The sequence below is a fragment of the Ochotona curzoniae genome, unplaced genomic scaffold (assembly GCF_017591425.1).
Source record: "Ochotona curzoniae isolate NIBS_2020 unplaced genomic scaffold, NIBS_Ocur_1.0 contig_3520, whole genome shotgun sequence".
Lineage (NCBI taxonomy): Eukaryota > Metazoa > Chordata > Mammalia > Lagomorpha > Ochotonidae > Ochotona > Ochotona curzoniae.
The window spans coordinates 4,399,262-4,415,300 of record NW_024465894.1 but is presented as its reverse complement, the minus strand read 5'-3'; the positions used below and the strand labels follow the sequence as shown (position 1 = coordinate 4,415,300).

At 53.0% G+C, this 16,039-nt stretch overlaps 1 protein-coding gene across 1 annotated transcript; it reads left to right on the top strand.

Moving 5' to 3' along the window:
- The first annotated feature begins 3,651 nt into the window (after positions 1-3,651).
- On the top strand, positions 3,652-15,354 carry RNF114 (ring finger protein 114). The gene is made up of 6 exons (XM_040981327.1): positions 3,652-3,812; positions 7,652-7,802; positions 10,695-10,801; positions 11,086-11,200; positions 11,977-12,084; positions 13,708-15,354. Exons 1-6 carry the CDS (start codon positions 3,673-3,675, stop codon positions 13,771-13,773), a joined length of 687 nt encoding a protein of 228 aa, XP_040837261.1. The 5' UTR covers positions 3,652-3,672; the 3' UTR covers positions 13,774-15,354.
- The last annotated feature ends 685 nt before the right edge of the window (positions 15,355-16,039 follow it).

Sequence of the window (16,039 nt, the reverse complement as noted above, 5' to 3'; positions counted from 1 at the left end):
GCATTTTTCTGTGACCACCCTGTTGTGTTTTTCCCTTTTGTGACGGAGTCCTTCACTGTCATGTCTCCCACATCTCGCAACAGGCTGGACACACACAAGTTACGGATTCAGTGAGGAGTCCCGCTCCAGTGTCTCCGCCGTGAAAACTCTCGTAAGCCAAGATGCTAACCACATACACGCAGAAGAGGTGCAACAGTCTTTGTGGGCCAGGCTAGTGCCTTCGGGGAATCCGAAGTGGACTGGAGGGCCAGGTGAGTCCCTGCGGTCCTCGAGCGCTCTCTAGTGGCGTAGTTGGGAATTCCTCCTAGCTCTTCACTAGCAAGGAAATCGTAGACGAAAAGATTTGCCCCTTAGATATGAGGCTGCATCCGCCCCCCCCCCCCCCGCCGTGCCTGTGGTGCCACGGTTTAATTTTTACCCAGAAAAAAAAAAAAGAATGAACTTGATAACAAAAGTTTAGACAACGCAAGAGGGAAATTAGTGACCAGGGAAGTCTTCCGTGTCTAAGTGCCAGGCCCCGAATTCCCCTTCCTAGTGGAAGCTGCTTGCTCAGGATTCCCAGAACGGCTCCAAGGGAGAAATGGACTCAATGCTGATCTTGGGACTTTCCCAGCACCCTGGGGACTCCCTCAGCCCCGGTCAGCCCTGGTCAGCCCCGGTCAGCCCCGGTCAGCCCCGGCTGTTGCAGATTCCACTTCCAGAAACATGTTCTTGCCGGATGTGAGCTGCAAGGGGGCTGCCCCCTAAGCCAGCCAGGGAGGCGGAAAAGGCTGGTAAGCAGAATGGAACTGCCATCTTTGCCACATCTGTGGCTTGGAACTGGTCACAGGGGAAGACAGCAATGCTGGGGAGTGGAGGGGGCTGTTCAAGAACAATACTCAAGGAACCAGGGGCCCCTGTGGAGACCCAGCAGTAGCCCCAAGGGGGCCAGTTCAAGTCTCACGGGGTACTCTTCTGATCATATGGCTGGGAAAGCAACAGAGGATGGTATCCAAACCCTTAACTCCGCACACACACACACACACACACTGCAGGAAACCCAGAAGAAACTCTTGGCTGCTGTTGGGGCATAGTGGATTAAGCTGTCACCTGTAATGCTGGCATCCCAGGTGGGTACTGGTTCATGTCTCTGCTGCTCCACTTACGATCCCGTTCGCTGCTCATGTGCCTGAGAAAGCAGCAGAAAATGGCTCAACTGCCTTGGCTCCCATACCCATATGGAAAACCAGAAAGAAGCTTCTGGCTCCTTGATTCAACCCTGACAGATCTGGTGGATGGAAGATCTCTATCTCTTTTTCTGCCTGCCTTTGAAATAAGTAAATCTTTGAAAAATATTTATTATGTGATAAGAGAAAAAGACAGGGGCCCGTCACAGTGGCCTAATAGCTAAAGTTGTTGCCTTAAATACGCCAGGATCACATATGGGCGCTGGTTCTAATCCCGGCAGCCCCACTTCCCATCCAGCTCCCTGCCTGTAGCCCGGGAAAGCAGTTGAGGACGGCCCAAGGCTTTGGGACCCTGCACCTGCGTGGAAGACCCAGAAGAGGCTCCTGGCTTCAGATCGGCATAGCATTGGCCGTTGCGCTCACTTGGGGAGTGAATCATGGGACGGAAGATCTTCCTCTGTCTCTCTTCTCTGTATATCCGCCTTTCCAATAAAAAATAAAATAAATATTTTAAAAAATTATTTATTTTTGTTGGAAAGACAGATTTTACAGAGAGAAGGGGAGACAGAGAAAGATTTTTCCCTCCACTGGTTCACTCTCCAAGTGGCCACAGTAGCTGAGCCAATGCAAAGCCAGGAGCCAGGAGCTTCTTCCAAGTCTTCCACATGGGTACCGGGTCCTAAGGTTTTGAACCATCCTGTGCTGCTTTGCCAGGACACAGGCAGAGAGCTGGATGGGAAGTGGAGCAGCTATGACACAATCTGGTGCACATGTAGGATTCTGGCGTGTGCAAGGCAAGGATTTTAGCCACTAGGCAATCACACCAAACCCAAATCTGGGGAAAAAGAAAAAAAAAAAGAGTACACAGTGGCCAGTGGCAGTACCAAGAGACAGAAACTCCCCCCAAAAAAGAAACCCAGAAGAAATTCTGGAACTGAAAATTGTAATAACAACCAGGTCCAAAGGCTGGTTTGAATAGAAAGAAGCAGGAAGCAGGAAACAGAAGCAGTCTGCTAGTTGGTTGTTCACTGGGACTCCAAGATGCCAGGAGCTGAGTGAAATTAGCCGTCAGCAAGTCAAGCAAAATCAGCCGAAGGAACTGAGTGGCCTCTGCACCTTTCACGGCACGCGCCTAATTGATCATTGACCAGGACTTGCAGCCCAGCATGCGTCTTAAAAAGGTGCACCTGCTGTTAAAGAGGCCACAGCCAAGGGGCAACTTGAAGCAAGGGAAGACAAGAAAGCTTACATCCCAAACACTTGGATTCTCACCCAGCTCCTTCCCCGTGAAACTGACATTTAGTCTCTTCAGTTCCCTTTTAGAGAGAGTGAGAGCTGGACCAGATGACCTGGAGGCTCATAAACACAAGATTAAATGCTGCTGGCTAGGTGTTGTGGTGCAGCATATTAAATGACCGCTTGTCACAGCAGCATCCAATATGGGTGCTGGCTGAAGGCCCGGCTGCTCCACTTCCCATGCAGCTCCCGGCTCATGTGCCTGAGAGAGAGCAGCAGCCGGTGGTTCTGGGCCTTGGGCTCCTGCTACGCTAATGGGAGATGCCATCGAGGTAGTTGTAGGCTCCAGGCTCCTGAACTTCACCCTGCTGTGACCTCAGCCGTTTGGGGAGTGACCCAGCAGGTGGAAGCTCTCTTTCTGCTTCTCTCTCTGTAAACTCTTTCAAATTAATAATAATAATAATAAAAATTATTACTGTTGCCAGTTCCTACCCTTTCCTTAAGGAGGTTCAGCACCTTGCTTTTGACACCTCAGTGTCACTGGCCAATTCCCCCTTGACCGTTAACAGCATCTTGCTTCCACTGTATTTCGTCTTAGAGTTCCTTCGTATACACAAGCGATTGCTGATATTCTAGCGCAGTTCAGGAGCGATATCACATCTTCCTTTCAAATGTATTTAAGTTCAGGTGTTTTGTTGTTTTTAAATATGGGATTCTGGCGCACGCAAGGCAAAGACTTTAGCCCCTATGTTACCGCACCAGGCACTCTGTGGAGTATTTGCACAGCAGTTAAGCCAGGTACAGCTGCAGCCTATTTCAGCGTGCCTGGTTCAAGCCCCAGCTCCTCCACTTTCGAGCGGCCCAGGAGGCAGCAGGTGAGGGCTCAAGTACTCCCTGCCCCCAGGTGGGAAAAACTGGGACTGAATTCCCAGATCCTGGTTCTGCCTGTGTCGGCCCTGGCTGTTGCAGTCGTATGAAGAATGAACCAAGATTTGTCTCTCTGGAACTTCGATAAAATGAAATATATATACATATTTAAATGTCATTTGCGCTTACATAAACCTAAATAATAACGCAGGTGTTGCGAAGCTAACCATTTAAATTCGGGCACCAGCGGCCGGTGCTCAGCAGTGGCGAGCCCGCCCCCAACCGCGTGCACCTGCAAGCCCCGCCTGCGCGCGTCCCGCGCCCCACGCGCGCGCCCGGACCCGCCCCTGCCCCGGGCTCCTCCTTCCCGCCGCCGCGCCGAGCTGAGCCGAGCGGCTGCAAGATGGCGGCGCAGCAGCAGGAGCGCGGGGCCCCCTCGCAGCCGGCAGGACCCCCGGCGGAGACCGACCCCTTGAGCCGCTTCACCTGTCCCGTGTGCTTAGAGGTGTACGACAAACCCATGCAGGTGCCCTGCGGACACGTGTAAGCCACAAGCTCGCGCCGGGTGGGGACGGGGCGTGGGGGTAGGGGGGGTGGCGCGAGGGGCCTCCATGGGGAGCGTCTTGGGGTGGATCTTAAGGAAGGCCTTGGGGTCCCCACGGGATAGGGTCTCCTGTAAATCGGTGGAGGCTAGAGGGGCCCGGACAGCCGCAGTTCGCCCCCGCGCCTTCGCGGACGGGGCTGGGTATAGGGCTAAAGTCCGCCTTTGGAGGCCAGAATTCTCCCCCTGGAGTAGCCTGTAGCTCGCTCCTGAAGACTGAGACTTTGGGCCTGGAAACTGTACCGCGCCCTGAAATTGACGAGACGCTGAACCAGAGGAAAATAACAAACGGGAAGTCCTGTTGGAGCAGACCTGGCTGCCTCTCTCGGAGCAGGGGGAGGGGCTCGGTGCCCTGCGCACACGCTGGTCGCCCCTCGGCCCCGGGGCCAAGGTCGCTCCCCTCCGAAGGACTAATCTGGGGTTTGGGTGTGACAAGTAAAGGAGATGTGGGTGAAATTACCCCACCTAGGCCCCTGGCTGTTGGGTCGACAGGGTTCGACTCAAGCCTCGCTCCAGCAGACGCACACTTGAGCTAAAAACAACAAAAATAAATTAGAGACACATGGCCACCCCACCTGTGTCTTCCCCCAAAAGTTTTGAGTTCTTGCGGCTTCCCTCTCTGATTAACCATAGGTGTTGCCCTGGCATTGGTACGGGACAGTGGGCATGTGTTGGCACTTAACAGGCATCAGTCTACTGGCAGGGGGCTGGCAGCTCATTTCCCATGAGAAGGCATCGCCGGAACCGAAGCTCACGCCTGTCTGCGGAGCCGTGCTTGTCCCCTGGAAAACAACCTTGGTTTCTTTCTTCAAGTGCACTAAGCTTGTCTCGGCCTCTGGCCGTCCCTCTCAGCACCTTCCCTTTCTCCACCTTCAAATCTTCGTTATTGCCCTGTTCGTCCTTTCGGGCATTGCTTGTTTCTTCCTTGCCGAGAGCAAGGGATCCTGGAGGCAGTAACCACAGCTTTTCTGCCCCTTCCCGGGGTGCCCGTCTTGGGTTCTAGTGCAGTAACTGCCCTCAGAGTTTGTAGTTGGCGAGATTGCAAACTGAACATCCACAGTGAGGTGGGAGGGGGTTGCAGGGCGAAGCCACTACATGTGTGTCCTGGGGGCCTGGTGAGCTCAGAAGGGAGAGGGAAGTTGGAGTCTCCGGCAGCTTTCACTTTGAGGCCGCTCGTCTTTGGCCCAGGATTGCCCAGGTTGTGTCTCACAATAATCAGCATTTCTCCGGAGGCTTGACCCAGCAGAGTCCAGCTGGAGAGCGGCTCGTTTGCAGATGTCTGCGAGCCCCTTGACTCTTTCCGAGGTCACAAGGCCACTGGCAGCCACCCTGGGATTCAGGCACTGCTCTCCTCTGTGCCATAGCAGCTGCACACGGGCAGCATCTGGCCGAGGCGGGAGCGGAGGGCAGTTGGTGTCCCTGAGCCCCAGCCTAGTGGCTCCTAGGGGGTCATTGGCTGGGGTGTTGGGTTTTTAGGAGATCTGTTTAAGTTCTGAAGGACAACCTTGCCCTCCAGGCTACTGGAATACAACTGGAGAAGGGGGTTTTGACCTGGCCACGGCAGAAAGGGCAGAGCATCTGGAAGGCAGAACCAAAAAGGGGGCTGGGGGGGGAGAATGGAAACTGAAAGTTAACTTGGGTTGCACCATCCAGTTTAGCAGCATGCTGTTCTAAAGGCCTGCCTCGGGCTGCCGGCCAGCCGTGCCTGCCAGGAGACAGCTGCTCTGCCCATGGCCTGGGCTGCCTCCCGGGGTCTTCTGGGACCCTGTGTGTTCTTTTGGGTTACTCTTGTGGTCTACCTCTGCCAAGCAACAGCCCAGCAGGTGGCGGGGCCGCCTACCCAAGCTGCCATGACTTTCCTCTTGGGTCTGCCCTCTGGGATGACCCCCTGCAGTTGGTGTCATCTCTGCCACCAGTTCTGGGAGGGGGAACTCGTAGTCAGGTCTAGCCCCAATGTAGCCTTCTCAGATGCTTTCTGCAATGGCCCTGCTGATCTCATTGGCTTGCTTGCCTTCCTTCATACCTGTCATCATATTTGTGTCTTCCTCCACTTTTTTTTTTAAAGATTTACTTTTATTGGAAAAGCAGATATACAGAGAGGAAGAGAGACAGAGAGGAAGATCTTCTGTCCAATGATTTACTCCCCAAGTGAGTGCAATGGCTGGTGCTGCGCCGATCTGAAGCCAGGAACCAGGAACTTCTTTCTGGGTCTCCCACATGGGTGCAGGGTCCCAAAGCTTTGGGCTGTCTTCAACTGCTTTCCCAGGCCACAAGCAGGGAGCTGGATGGGAAGCGGGGTTGCCGACATTAGAACCGGCACGCATATGGGATCCCAGCACGTTCAAGGCAAGGATCTTAGCCACTATGCTATCGTGCTGGGCCCGTCTTCTTCCACTGTAAAGAGCAGGTGTTTTCTTGTGTTCTCTACCTGTGGTGAGGAACTGAGATCCCCTTGCTTCCCAGCCTGGCCTGGGATTGTACCCAGTAGCTTTAACAGAATGAGCATTTGGGACATCCTCTGCTGTTTTCCCAGGCTGTTAGAAGGAAGCTGGATCCGCAGTGAAGCGGCTGGGAGATGAACCAGTGTCCATATGGGATGCCAGCACTGTAAGAGGAGGCTTTACTGGTGAGCAGTAGTGCTGGCCCCAGAACTAACTTTTCTTAAGATTTATTTATTTTTATTGGAAAGTCAGATATAGAGAGAAGAAGAGACAGGAAGATCTTCCGTCTGGTGATTCACTCCCCAAGTGGCCGCAATGGCTGGTGCTGTGTTGATCTGAAGCCAGGAGCCAGGAGCTTCTTTCCAGGTCTCCCACGTGGGTGCAGGGTCCCAGTGTTTTGGGCCATCCTCGACTGCTTTCTTAGGCCACAAGCAGGGAGCTGGATGGGAAGTGGAGCGGCCAGGATTAGAACTGGTGCCCATATAGGATCCTGGTGTGTTCAAGGCGAGGACCTTAACGGTTACGCTGCTGCGCCGGGCCCTCCAGAACTTTCATCTTTGACTTTTCTCTGAATTCAATAAGTTACCAAATCCTGTTGCTTCTGCCTTTGAATCATTTCCCAACTCCATCCTCTCCCTTCAGCAAGGCCTTCATTATCCCTTGCCTGTCTCTATCCTTATCTCACCCAGACCCAAAACAGCCGAAACCACTGTTGTCCAAAACACAGCCGGGTTATTGTCCTTGACTTGAACTTACTCTTGCCTTGCTTTAACACCTCTGGCTCCCGTGCTTGTGAGCAGTCTATTAGACTCTGTTTCCTTGGTTGCATCATCCGTGGATTCTGGGATAGCCTTGTCTTTCTCAGCCCACTGAAGTGAAGGCTGCCTCTGTACCCTTCCCAGCCAGGCCCTTCTTGGGGCACAACTGGGTGTACCTACTGGTGTGCTTCCCCTGGCACTTTGCCTTCACACCTAACGCTAGCAGCGCCCATTTATCAGACAGTTCCTGTGAGCCCGACACTGTCCTAGGATGCTGTCAGCAGTAATGTCACAGAGGAGGGTCAGAGTCCTGAAGTTCAAAAACCCTTCCCCATGCTCCTCATGCCAGGGGTCAGGTTCAAAGCCATGGCCAACGCTGCTTGGCCTTGGGTGATGATGGTGATTCACATCTGTGTCTGTTCCCTGCCTCCTATCCTCGACCACAATTGCTTGGGCCTGGAAGGACTTGGGATTTGAGTGAGTGTTGGAAGCAGGCTGTTCATAATCCATTGTCAGTTGATCCCTGCCTGTCATCCCATCGCTGCGATGCATGACAGAGGCCCTCTGTGTGTCTTGTTCCAGCTTTTGCTCTGCATGCCTGCAGGAGTGCCTGAAGCCCAAGAAGCCTGTCTGTGGGGTGTGTCGCAACGCTCTGGCCCCTGGCGTCGCAGCTGTGGAGCTTGAGCGACAGATCGAGAGCACAGAGACTTCCTGCCATGGCTGCCATAAGAACGTATGTGGAAGTCCCGTGGAGGCGGCCGGGTGTGTCCGGGATGCGCCAGGGTAAAGTGTAGAGCTGTTGCCACGGCGTTTCCGCACTTAGCGAGACTAGGTGACTAACGGCACGTGTGCATGCCCGTTCTCTGTGGTGACGCTGTGCTGGCTTCCTTTCCCAAGCAGACGAGGTTTTGCTTTTGGATTTTTATTTATTTACTTTTATGAGTTACTTTAGCATCACATGTGTTAGCTCTGAAAACCATAGAAGTCACTCGTCCCAGTTGATTTCCTGTTAAGACCCAGTTTTCCAGGTACTGTCCATGATTTTTAGTTAGACCATGATGACAGTGCTATCTATCATATGATTGAGTTTTTAAAATAGCAGGTGAAGTCGGGTAGCCTTGTAATCTAGAAGGTTTGAGGTAGAGTACCTAGCACCCGACAAGGAGGAGTCGTGGTGGTGAGGGTCAGTGTGAAGCCCTGTGTGTGCGCGGGTTCCCTGAGCAGCCCGAGTTGCTCACGCTCATTTTCACAGCTGATACAAACTGCCTCAAAAGTACTGTGACCCAGTTTTCCAGGAGACGGGCCTGCTTTATTCAAGCACACGTAGAGTTGTTTTCCCCACCAGGTAACGAGCATAGTAAGCCATGAGATGAGCCCACTCTGTGCCTTTTTTTTCCACTTTTGAACATTTGTTTATTGATTGACTGGATGGCCTTGCATGTTGATTTCATCATGCTTAACATTCTCGGTTTGGGTGGCCGTGGTGTGGTACCTAACCATCTCTTCTTCAGGGTGATGTACTCTGTCGGGATGCATGGCAGGGCTCATGCGGTGTTGAATGGAGCTCTTTTCCTTCTTGTTTGTTTTTTTAATAGGGGGCTCCTGTTTCTTTCACCTTCGTGCATGTGTAGTGGGGCGTTTTTTCCTGCAAGCTTTTCTTTTAGTCTACTTTAGGATTAGTGAAGGTGGGTTAAGCTGCTGCTAGCGATTCCTGCATCCTGTATTGGGGTGCCTGAAGCGGGTCCCCCTCTGCTTCCAGCTCAGCTGCTTGCTGACATGCATGCTGGCAGACGCGAGGCAATGGCTCAAGGTCATGGGTCGCCGATCCCCTTTGGAGGTTCTGGTGGAGTTTCTGGTTTCAGCTGGCCTAGTGCTGGCTGCTGTGGGCATCGAGGAGCCAACCAGCATGGAAACCAGAATGGTTTCCTTCCTTTCTCTTCCCCTCCCTTCCTCCTTTTCAAACAAAATGGCCTAAGTATTTGGGTTCCCACCACCCACACGTGCAGCCGGGAGGAAGGTGCAGGCCCTTGGCTGCAGCCTGGCCTGGCCCCACTGTTGCAGGCATTTGGGGAGTGAACGGGCAAACGAAAGATGCTTCTGTTTTTCTTCCTCACCTGCCATTCCCCATTACTCTGCTTTTCAAATAGGTAACTTTTTCCAAAAAATTTGTTCCCTCCCTCCTTGCTTAATTTTTTGTACCATTTCTTTAGAAATATCTGTGGCAAAGCACTCCTTGAAACTTTTCTTTCTTTTTTTTTTTTTAAGATTATTTATTGAAAAGGCAAAGTTAGAGACACAGAGTTTCCATCTGCTGATATCCTCCCCAAATGGCCACAGCAGCTAGGGCTGGGCCAGGCTGGGGCCAGGAGCCTGGAGTTCCATCCAGGTCACCCATGGTGTGACGGGGGCCCAGGAACTCAGGTCATCTGCTTTCTGTAGTTTGTGTTAGCAGGGAACTGGATTGGAAGTAGAGCAGCCAGGATTCAGACCAGCATTCACATGAAATGCTGGCGTCACAAGCTGCAGTTTAACTTGCTGTGCCACCTACATCTATCCTACCGTTACACAGCCTAGCTTGTTTAGCAAAAATAGAATTTGAATTTCATTTTTTAAAAAAGATTTATTATCAGAAAGCCAGATTTCTACAGAGAGGAGGAGAGACAAAGATCTTCCATCCCCAAATGGCTGCAGTGGCTGGAGCTGAGCTGATCCCGAAACCAGGAGCCAGGAGCTTCTTCCAGGTCTCCCTTGTGGGTGCAGGGTCCCAATGATTTGAGCCGTCCTCTACTGCTTTCCCAGACCATAAGCAGGGAGCTGAATGGGAAGTAGAGCAGCTGGGGCACAAACCAGCGCCTATATGGGATGCTGGCGTTTTTAGGTGGAGGATTAGCCCCAGCCACCGTGCCAGCCCCTGAATTTCATTTTTTACAGATCCTGGCCTGGTGATAAGCAGTTTGACCAGTCACTTGCCTTTATCCCTTTACTTACAGGTTTGCTTTTCTCAGCAGTGCATGATAGAGTGGGATTCTTGCCTTGCTTTAAGGAAACTGGTTGAAATGCCAGTGTGGACACTTCAGATACTCGCCAACAGGGTGTGCATCTGGTGGTGCGTTATCCCATACTGAAATGGCAAGTCCTGACATCTCCACGTGTAGCTTTCTGCCGCTGCACGCCCCGGGAGGAAGCAATTGATGGCTCAGGGATATCCGTTCCTGGGAGATCTGAGTTGAGTTCCAGGTGGATGACTTTGGCCTGGCCCAGCTCCAGCAGTGTGGACATCTGTCGGCCGCTAACTGGGAGATACCTCACTTTGCTTCTCTGTCTCTCTACCTTTCAAGGAAATGAATAGAATGTCACTGGGTTTGTAGCAAGTTTGTGAGCAGCAAGCATATGATGAATAAAGCAGACCTCTAGGAGCCTGATTTTGGAGTGTTAGCAGCTATAGTTTGGACCAGTAAAGAAGGCTTTGATGGCAATGGGGAGGCTGCGGTAGTCATGCCTCGTCCCTGCTGAGGTAGCTGCAGCAGCGTGGGTCTTGCTCGTTTCCCTCTTGCCTTTGATGGGGAACCCTCTGGCCTGGTGCAAGGTCCTCACTCACCTGTGGGCTTGGTTCTCCCTGTTCAAGTTCTTCCTTTCCAAGATCCGGGCCCACGTGGCTACCTGTTCCAAATACCAGAGTTACATCATGGAAGGCGTGAAGGCCAGCACCAAGGACACGTCCCTGCAGCAAAGGTGAGTGACTGCATCAGCCCCCAGGGGAGGCTGTCTGCCACAGAGAGGCAGCTGAGTGGCATGAGTTTGGGAAAGTGGAGCACTAAATTTTGATCTGGCTGAAGTTTACACTGAGGACGGTGCCCTGCCTGGTGGGCACCTGGGATGTCAACTGTGCTTGCCAGGCCATCAGACACAGGCTCTGTACAGGATGGCTTTACCCCACACCCAGTGCAATGGACAGGGGCCAAAGTTGTGTGGAGGAGATCTCACAGGGCATTTTCTGATTTGTCCCTGTCTTCCAGGAACGTCCCAAACCGGTACACCTTCCCATGTCCTTACTGTCCGGAAAGAAACTTTGATCAGGAAGGACTTGTGGAGCACTGCAAATTATCCCACAGCATGGACACCAGATCTGTGGTAGGAAGGACTTTTTTTTTTTAATGATAGGAAAAAATTGCAAACTTACTGAAGAGTTACAGGATTCACACAGTGAATGCCTGTATGCCTTTCACAGATTCATGAATTATCATCAGTGTCTCACAGCCCTTCTTTGGTGTCCTCACACCCCTGATTTGTCTGTCAAAGCCTCCCCTTGCTGTCCCCTGGGAGCTCTCTGCCCTCTGCTTTAGCATGACACCCAACCCGTGCTAGCACCACAACTGCTGCCCACCTCCTCTGTAACCCCTATACTTGAGGAGGGGTCTACTGCTCAGCCGAGCACAGACACACCCCCTACCCCTGCACGAGGCTGCCGTGGGCCCGCCTGGCTGTTTGTCTTTCATCTTGGCACCTGCCTGTCTTCTGGAGCACTCCTGTAGCTTCTCCTTGCCTTTCTAGCTTGTGCCCCGTCCTCCACACCCCACGTCATGTATTGTCAGTGGAGTTTGGCCTAACCCTCCTCTTCCAAGCCTTTATTCTGTCAGAACACTCAGGCGCCCATGTGATACATCTCGGTACATTGCTGGCCAGGTCATTTATGTAGTCTTCCTCATGCTTCCAGAGCTGCTTGTGTACTGTATTGTAAAGCCACAGGTCCATCTCCCCACAGGAGGGAGGACCTGATGGACTCGGAGGACCTGGGCAGGGGCTGAGGTGCCAGGGTTGCTGCTGTGGAGGAAAGGCCAGACAGAGCCTGGGGGGACTGGTGTCAGCTTGGATGGCGGGTGCCTCAGCTCTCGCTTCCTTGTTGAAAGGTATGTCCCATCTGCGCCTCAATGCCCTGGGGAGACCCCAACTACCGCAGTGCCAACTTCATGCAGCACATTCAGCGCCGGCACCAGTTTTCTTACGACACTTTTGTGGTGAGTCTGGAGCGCAGACCTGGTCCCTCCCCTGGGGGTAGCAGGAAAACCTCCCTTTTCTCAAACAGGGTCTTTGGGGGCCCGAAGCTGAGCAGCATCTCTAGTGTGCTGCCATCTCTGCTCCTGGTCAGCGAGGTATTGAAGATGTGGCCAGTCACCTGCCGGGGCAGAGTGATACATACTCCCTCTTTGCCCCCCACCCCCACCCTGTGTTGCACACTTTTCTTTAGGTAAGGATAGTTTCCACCTGCCAGGGAGCCTGAGGTGGGACCCTCAAGCTCGGGTCCCATGAGGACTAGGCAGGCAACAGGAATCATCCTGGAAGGGGTACGGTTTGTATAGGACAAGCCTTGGGACACACAGACGCCAGCTTCAGCTGACCTTGTGTGGAAGGAAGCCACAGTATTGCCAGGCTCTGTAGACGCACGGACACTGAGGTGGTGGGGAGGAGGGGGCGGCAAAGAGTTTTATATGAAGTATCACAGATTGTATTTTAAAAATACTTCATGTATATGGGGCTGGTACTGTGGAATTGCAGTTTAAACCACTCCCTGTATCCCATATGGGTGCTGGTTCTCATCCCAGCCGCCCCACTTCCAATCTGGCTCCCTGCTAATGGGCCTGGAAAAGCCACTGAGGATGGCCCAAACGCTTGAGCCCTTGCACCCATGTGGGAGACCCCGAAGTTCTGACTCCTGGCCCAGCCCCAGCTGTTGCAGCATTTGAAGTGGTGAACTACAAAGGATAGAAGATTTCTTTTTCTAACTCTGCCTTTCAAATAAAATCTTTAGAAACACACACACACACATGCACACACTTCAAGGAGCACTCACCTACTAGCCAGATGTGGCTGCGGGTTATTGTCCGTGTCGTGGAACGTGGTGGTTCTGACTCTGTGCACTGTTGTCTTGGTGTCATGACAGATACATTTAGCTAACTGCTTGAAGTCATTTTTTTGGTTTATCTGAAAAGCAGAGTTAGACATCTGTCATCTGGGCCTCCCATGTGGGTGGCAAGGGCCCAAACACTTGGCCATCTTCTCTGCATTTTCCCAGGCCATTCGGGAGCAGCTGGGATATGAACTGGTGCCCACATGGGATGTGGGATCACAGTGGCTTTCCTGGCCACAGCTCCGCCCCTTCCCTCCAGTAGATCTCTAATCGCACATGTTGGGACTGTAGAGCAGTACTGATGTTCATGACTGTTTCAGGACCTGAGTAAGAAAGCTCCTTCCCAATTGTCCCAGAGTTTTTATTCTAATAACTGTGAGATGCCCCCAAGATGAGTGTCCTTCCTGAGATGGCCCTTGTAGGTGTTGCTGCTTTACCTTAATGGCTGTGAATTGGGGCATGGGCGCTGGCACCGAGGGCCCCTGAGCGTGTTTGCCTGTTGCTCCGGGAACCTGAGTGAAACATGCCAGCCCCTTTGGTGTGAAGTGGAACTTCAAGCTCCCAACTGAGGGGCGAGGCACGGGGAGCAGCAGGGGTTGGGGGAAGATGGCACTGGCCCGGTGACATAGCCAGCTCTGCAGGCTGGGTGGGATCCATCTCGGGCCGCCCGGCTTCTCTGCTGGCATGAGTCTCCGTGAACAGTCTGCAAGCCCCCTGTCTGATCTGCCCTCAGGACTACGATGTGGATGAAGAGGACATGATGAACCAAGTGTTGCAGCGCTCCATCATCGACCAGTGAGCAGAGGCTGCCGGCCCTCATTCCAGAGCTGCTGTGTGTTCAGCTCCTCCATTTGACTTGTATGGCAGACCCAGAAGTGAGCTGCCACATTGGCTCACGGCCATCTCTGGTGGGGTTACGGGTCTCAGGGGCAGAGCCCTCCTTTCCCCTGGGCTCTTGCCAAGCTGTCTTCTGCTAATCCCCTTGTGTGGTGTTTGGTCTGCCCCTCATTGCTCCTCCAACTGTCTGCTCACTCTTGGGTCCTCTCAGCCAGCCAGGGCCATTCCTGGGTCACAGATAGCATAATGCACTGGGTACTGCCTCTCTGGCCCCAAACCATGCAGGCTCTGCCAGGCTTGTGTGGGCAGGGCTGAGGCTACCTGGCTGGGTGGTTGGCACTGCAGCTGCCAGCCGCTGGACTTGCCACCCCAGGAAACATCTCATGAGTCCCCCTGGAGTGGATGCTCTGGCTTTAGCGTGACTGATTCTGGCAGTTTTGATTAGTGATGTTTTCTCACTCCTCATGCATACCCTTAAATTGACTGGTTTGGTCTTAAATGCTTGGCATGGTACCTTTTTAGGATAAGGGGAGACCCTGTAGCTTTAGTGGTGGTGTTTCTAAGCCAGGCAAATTAGCATCCATTTATCTATATGTGGAGGTCAACTGAGAAGTGGGAAAGCTGTGGCTTGTTGGTCCTGACCTTTGCGTTGATCAGAATTTTCCAGTGATGGGTTGTTTTCACCCCCCTCTCTCTCTTGAGAACTTGCTTACACTGCTGTCTGTGAAACTGGAGAAGGTGTCCTTCAGTGAGAGAGAAGGGGGATGGAGCTCCGGTGGACACCAGCTCTTTCCTTCCAGCTTGGTAACCGAGATCCAGCCAAGCCTTGTGCTGCTTCTGCAGCCTGGGCTCTCAGGACACTGGCTTTGCACACGTCCACCTCTCGCATGTGGAGAGGCTGCAGGAACACCTGTGTCCTGACAGCAGCCCTGTCCTGAGACACACGGCTGTCTGTCTCATGGACGCCGTCTCCCGGAAGCCTGCTTCGGTGGTAGCTCGTGGAGCTGGAAGTGCAGCATAACTCATGTGGACAGACCCAGCTCATCGCTGGCCACCTCATCTGGAGGAGCAGAACCCAGGGCTGAACAAGGGGCACCTGGGTTTAGGTCCAGTCTTTGAAGTCCCACATCTAGTTGAACAGGGAAGTGGTCCAGTGGCTAGGGTTGCAGGGGACAGTAGACTTTGGCCCTCCACAGCCAGGAACGAGCCAAGATGTTCAGCAAAGTCATGTTTTTGGATGTGCTATTACCTAGGAGGAGCTGAATGTTAAGATTATTTTCTTTGCTATAATTTCGGGGGGAATGTTTGCCCAGCCTGAGATGGTCTGGGTTGCAGTTCAGAAAGGGGGTTGGTAGGCTTTGTGGGCCCTGGAGAGAGCACCCTGCATCAGTGGAACCTAGAAACTTCTTTTCCTATATTAAGTGCACTTCACATATTTCTAATACAATGGCTTCCCAGAAAGTGACATTTGTCATGTTCTGGCTTTTAAAAGGTGATATATAAATAAATAAATTTCATAATTTATCCAGCTGGTAAGCTGTGATGCCTGGTGTCATTGCACGTCCTGGGCTGGGCCTGGGAAGCCGCCTGATGCTTGGCCAGCTGGGCCACATGTGTGTCCTGGAAAATGAATGCGACCCCCTCCTCAAATGGGGAGGTGAGAGAGACAGCACTGTGCATGGCGCTGTGGTCATGCGAGGTATGTAGGGGCAGTGCTGAGGCATCACAAGGGCTTCTGCGAGTCACTCAGCCTAGGTGTGCCTGCCTCTCCTGCCTACAGGACATCTTGACCTGTACCTGCTGTCAGGACAGCAGCAGCTAAGGAGCATCGTGTGCACAACGTGGGCCTTCTGCTGCCAGGGTACCCCTGTGGTGATGGCACTTCATACTCAGGCCACATGGGAGCCCAGGGCTTTGTACAGCTGCAGATGGTCCCCAATCTTGCCCTATCCTGTGTTCGTCTACCTTGGCAGTAGTCTCCAGCCACGCCCTCCCTGTGCTGGGTTGGTCCATATTGCAGTGCCCTCCCTGTCCTATTGGTGCACCTCGCAGTAGTCTCCAGCCATGCCCTCCCTATCCCGTGTCAGTCTGCCTTGCAGTGGTCCCCAGCCACATCCTCCCTGTCCTGTGTCAGTCTATCTTGCAGTGGTCCCGAGACGTTGCTCCCTAGCCAGGAGCCTGGGAGTCATTTCCTCACACTCATGCTGACCACCTCTGTCTCACTTCTG

Coding starts and splice junctions, on each gene's coding strand:
- RNF114 (XM_040981327.1), top strand. CDS start 3,673: ATGGCGGCGCAGCAGCAGGAGCGCGGGGCCCCCTCGCAGCCGGCAGGA. Junction 7,803..10,694: donor GCCATGGCTGCCATAAGAAC/GTATGTGGAAGT, acceptor TCCCTGTTCAAG/TTCTTCCTTTCCAAGATCCG. Junction 10,802..11,085: donor GACACGTCCCTGCAGCAAAG/GTGAGTGACTGC, acceptor CCTGTCTTCCAG/GAACGTCCCAAACCGGTACA.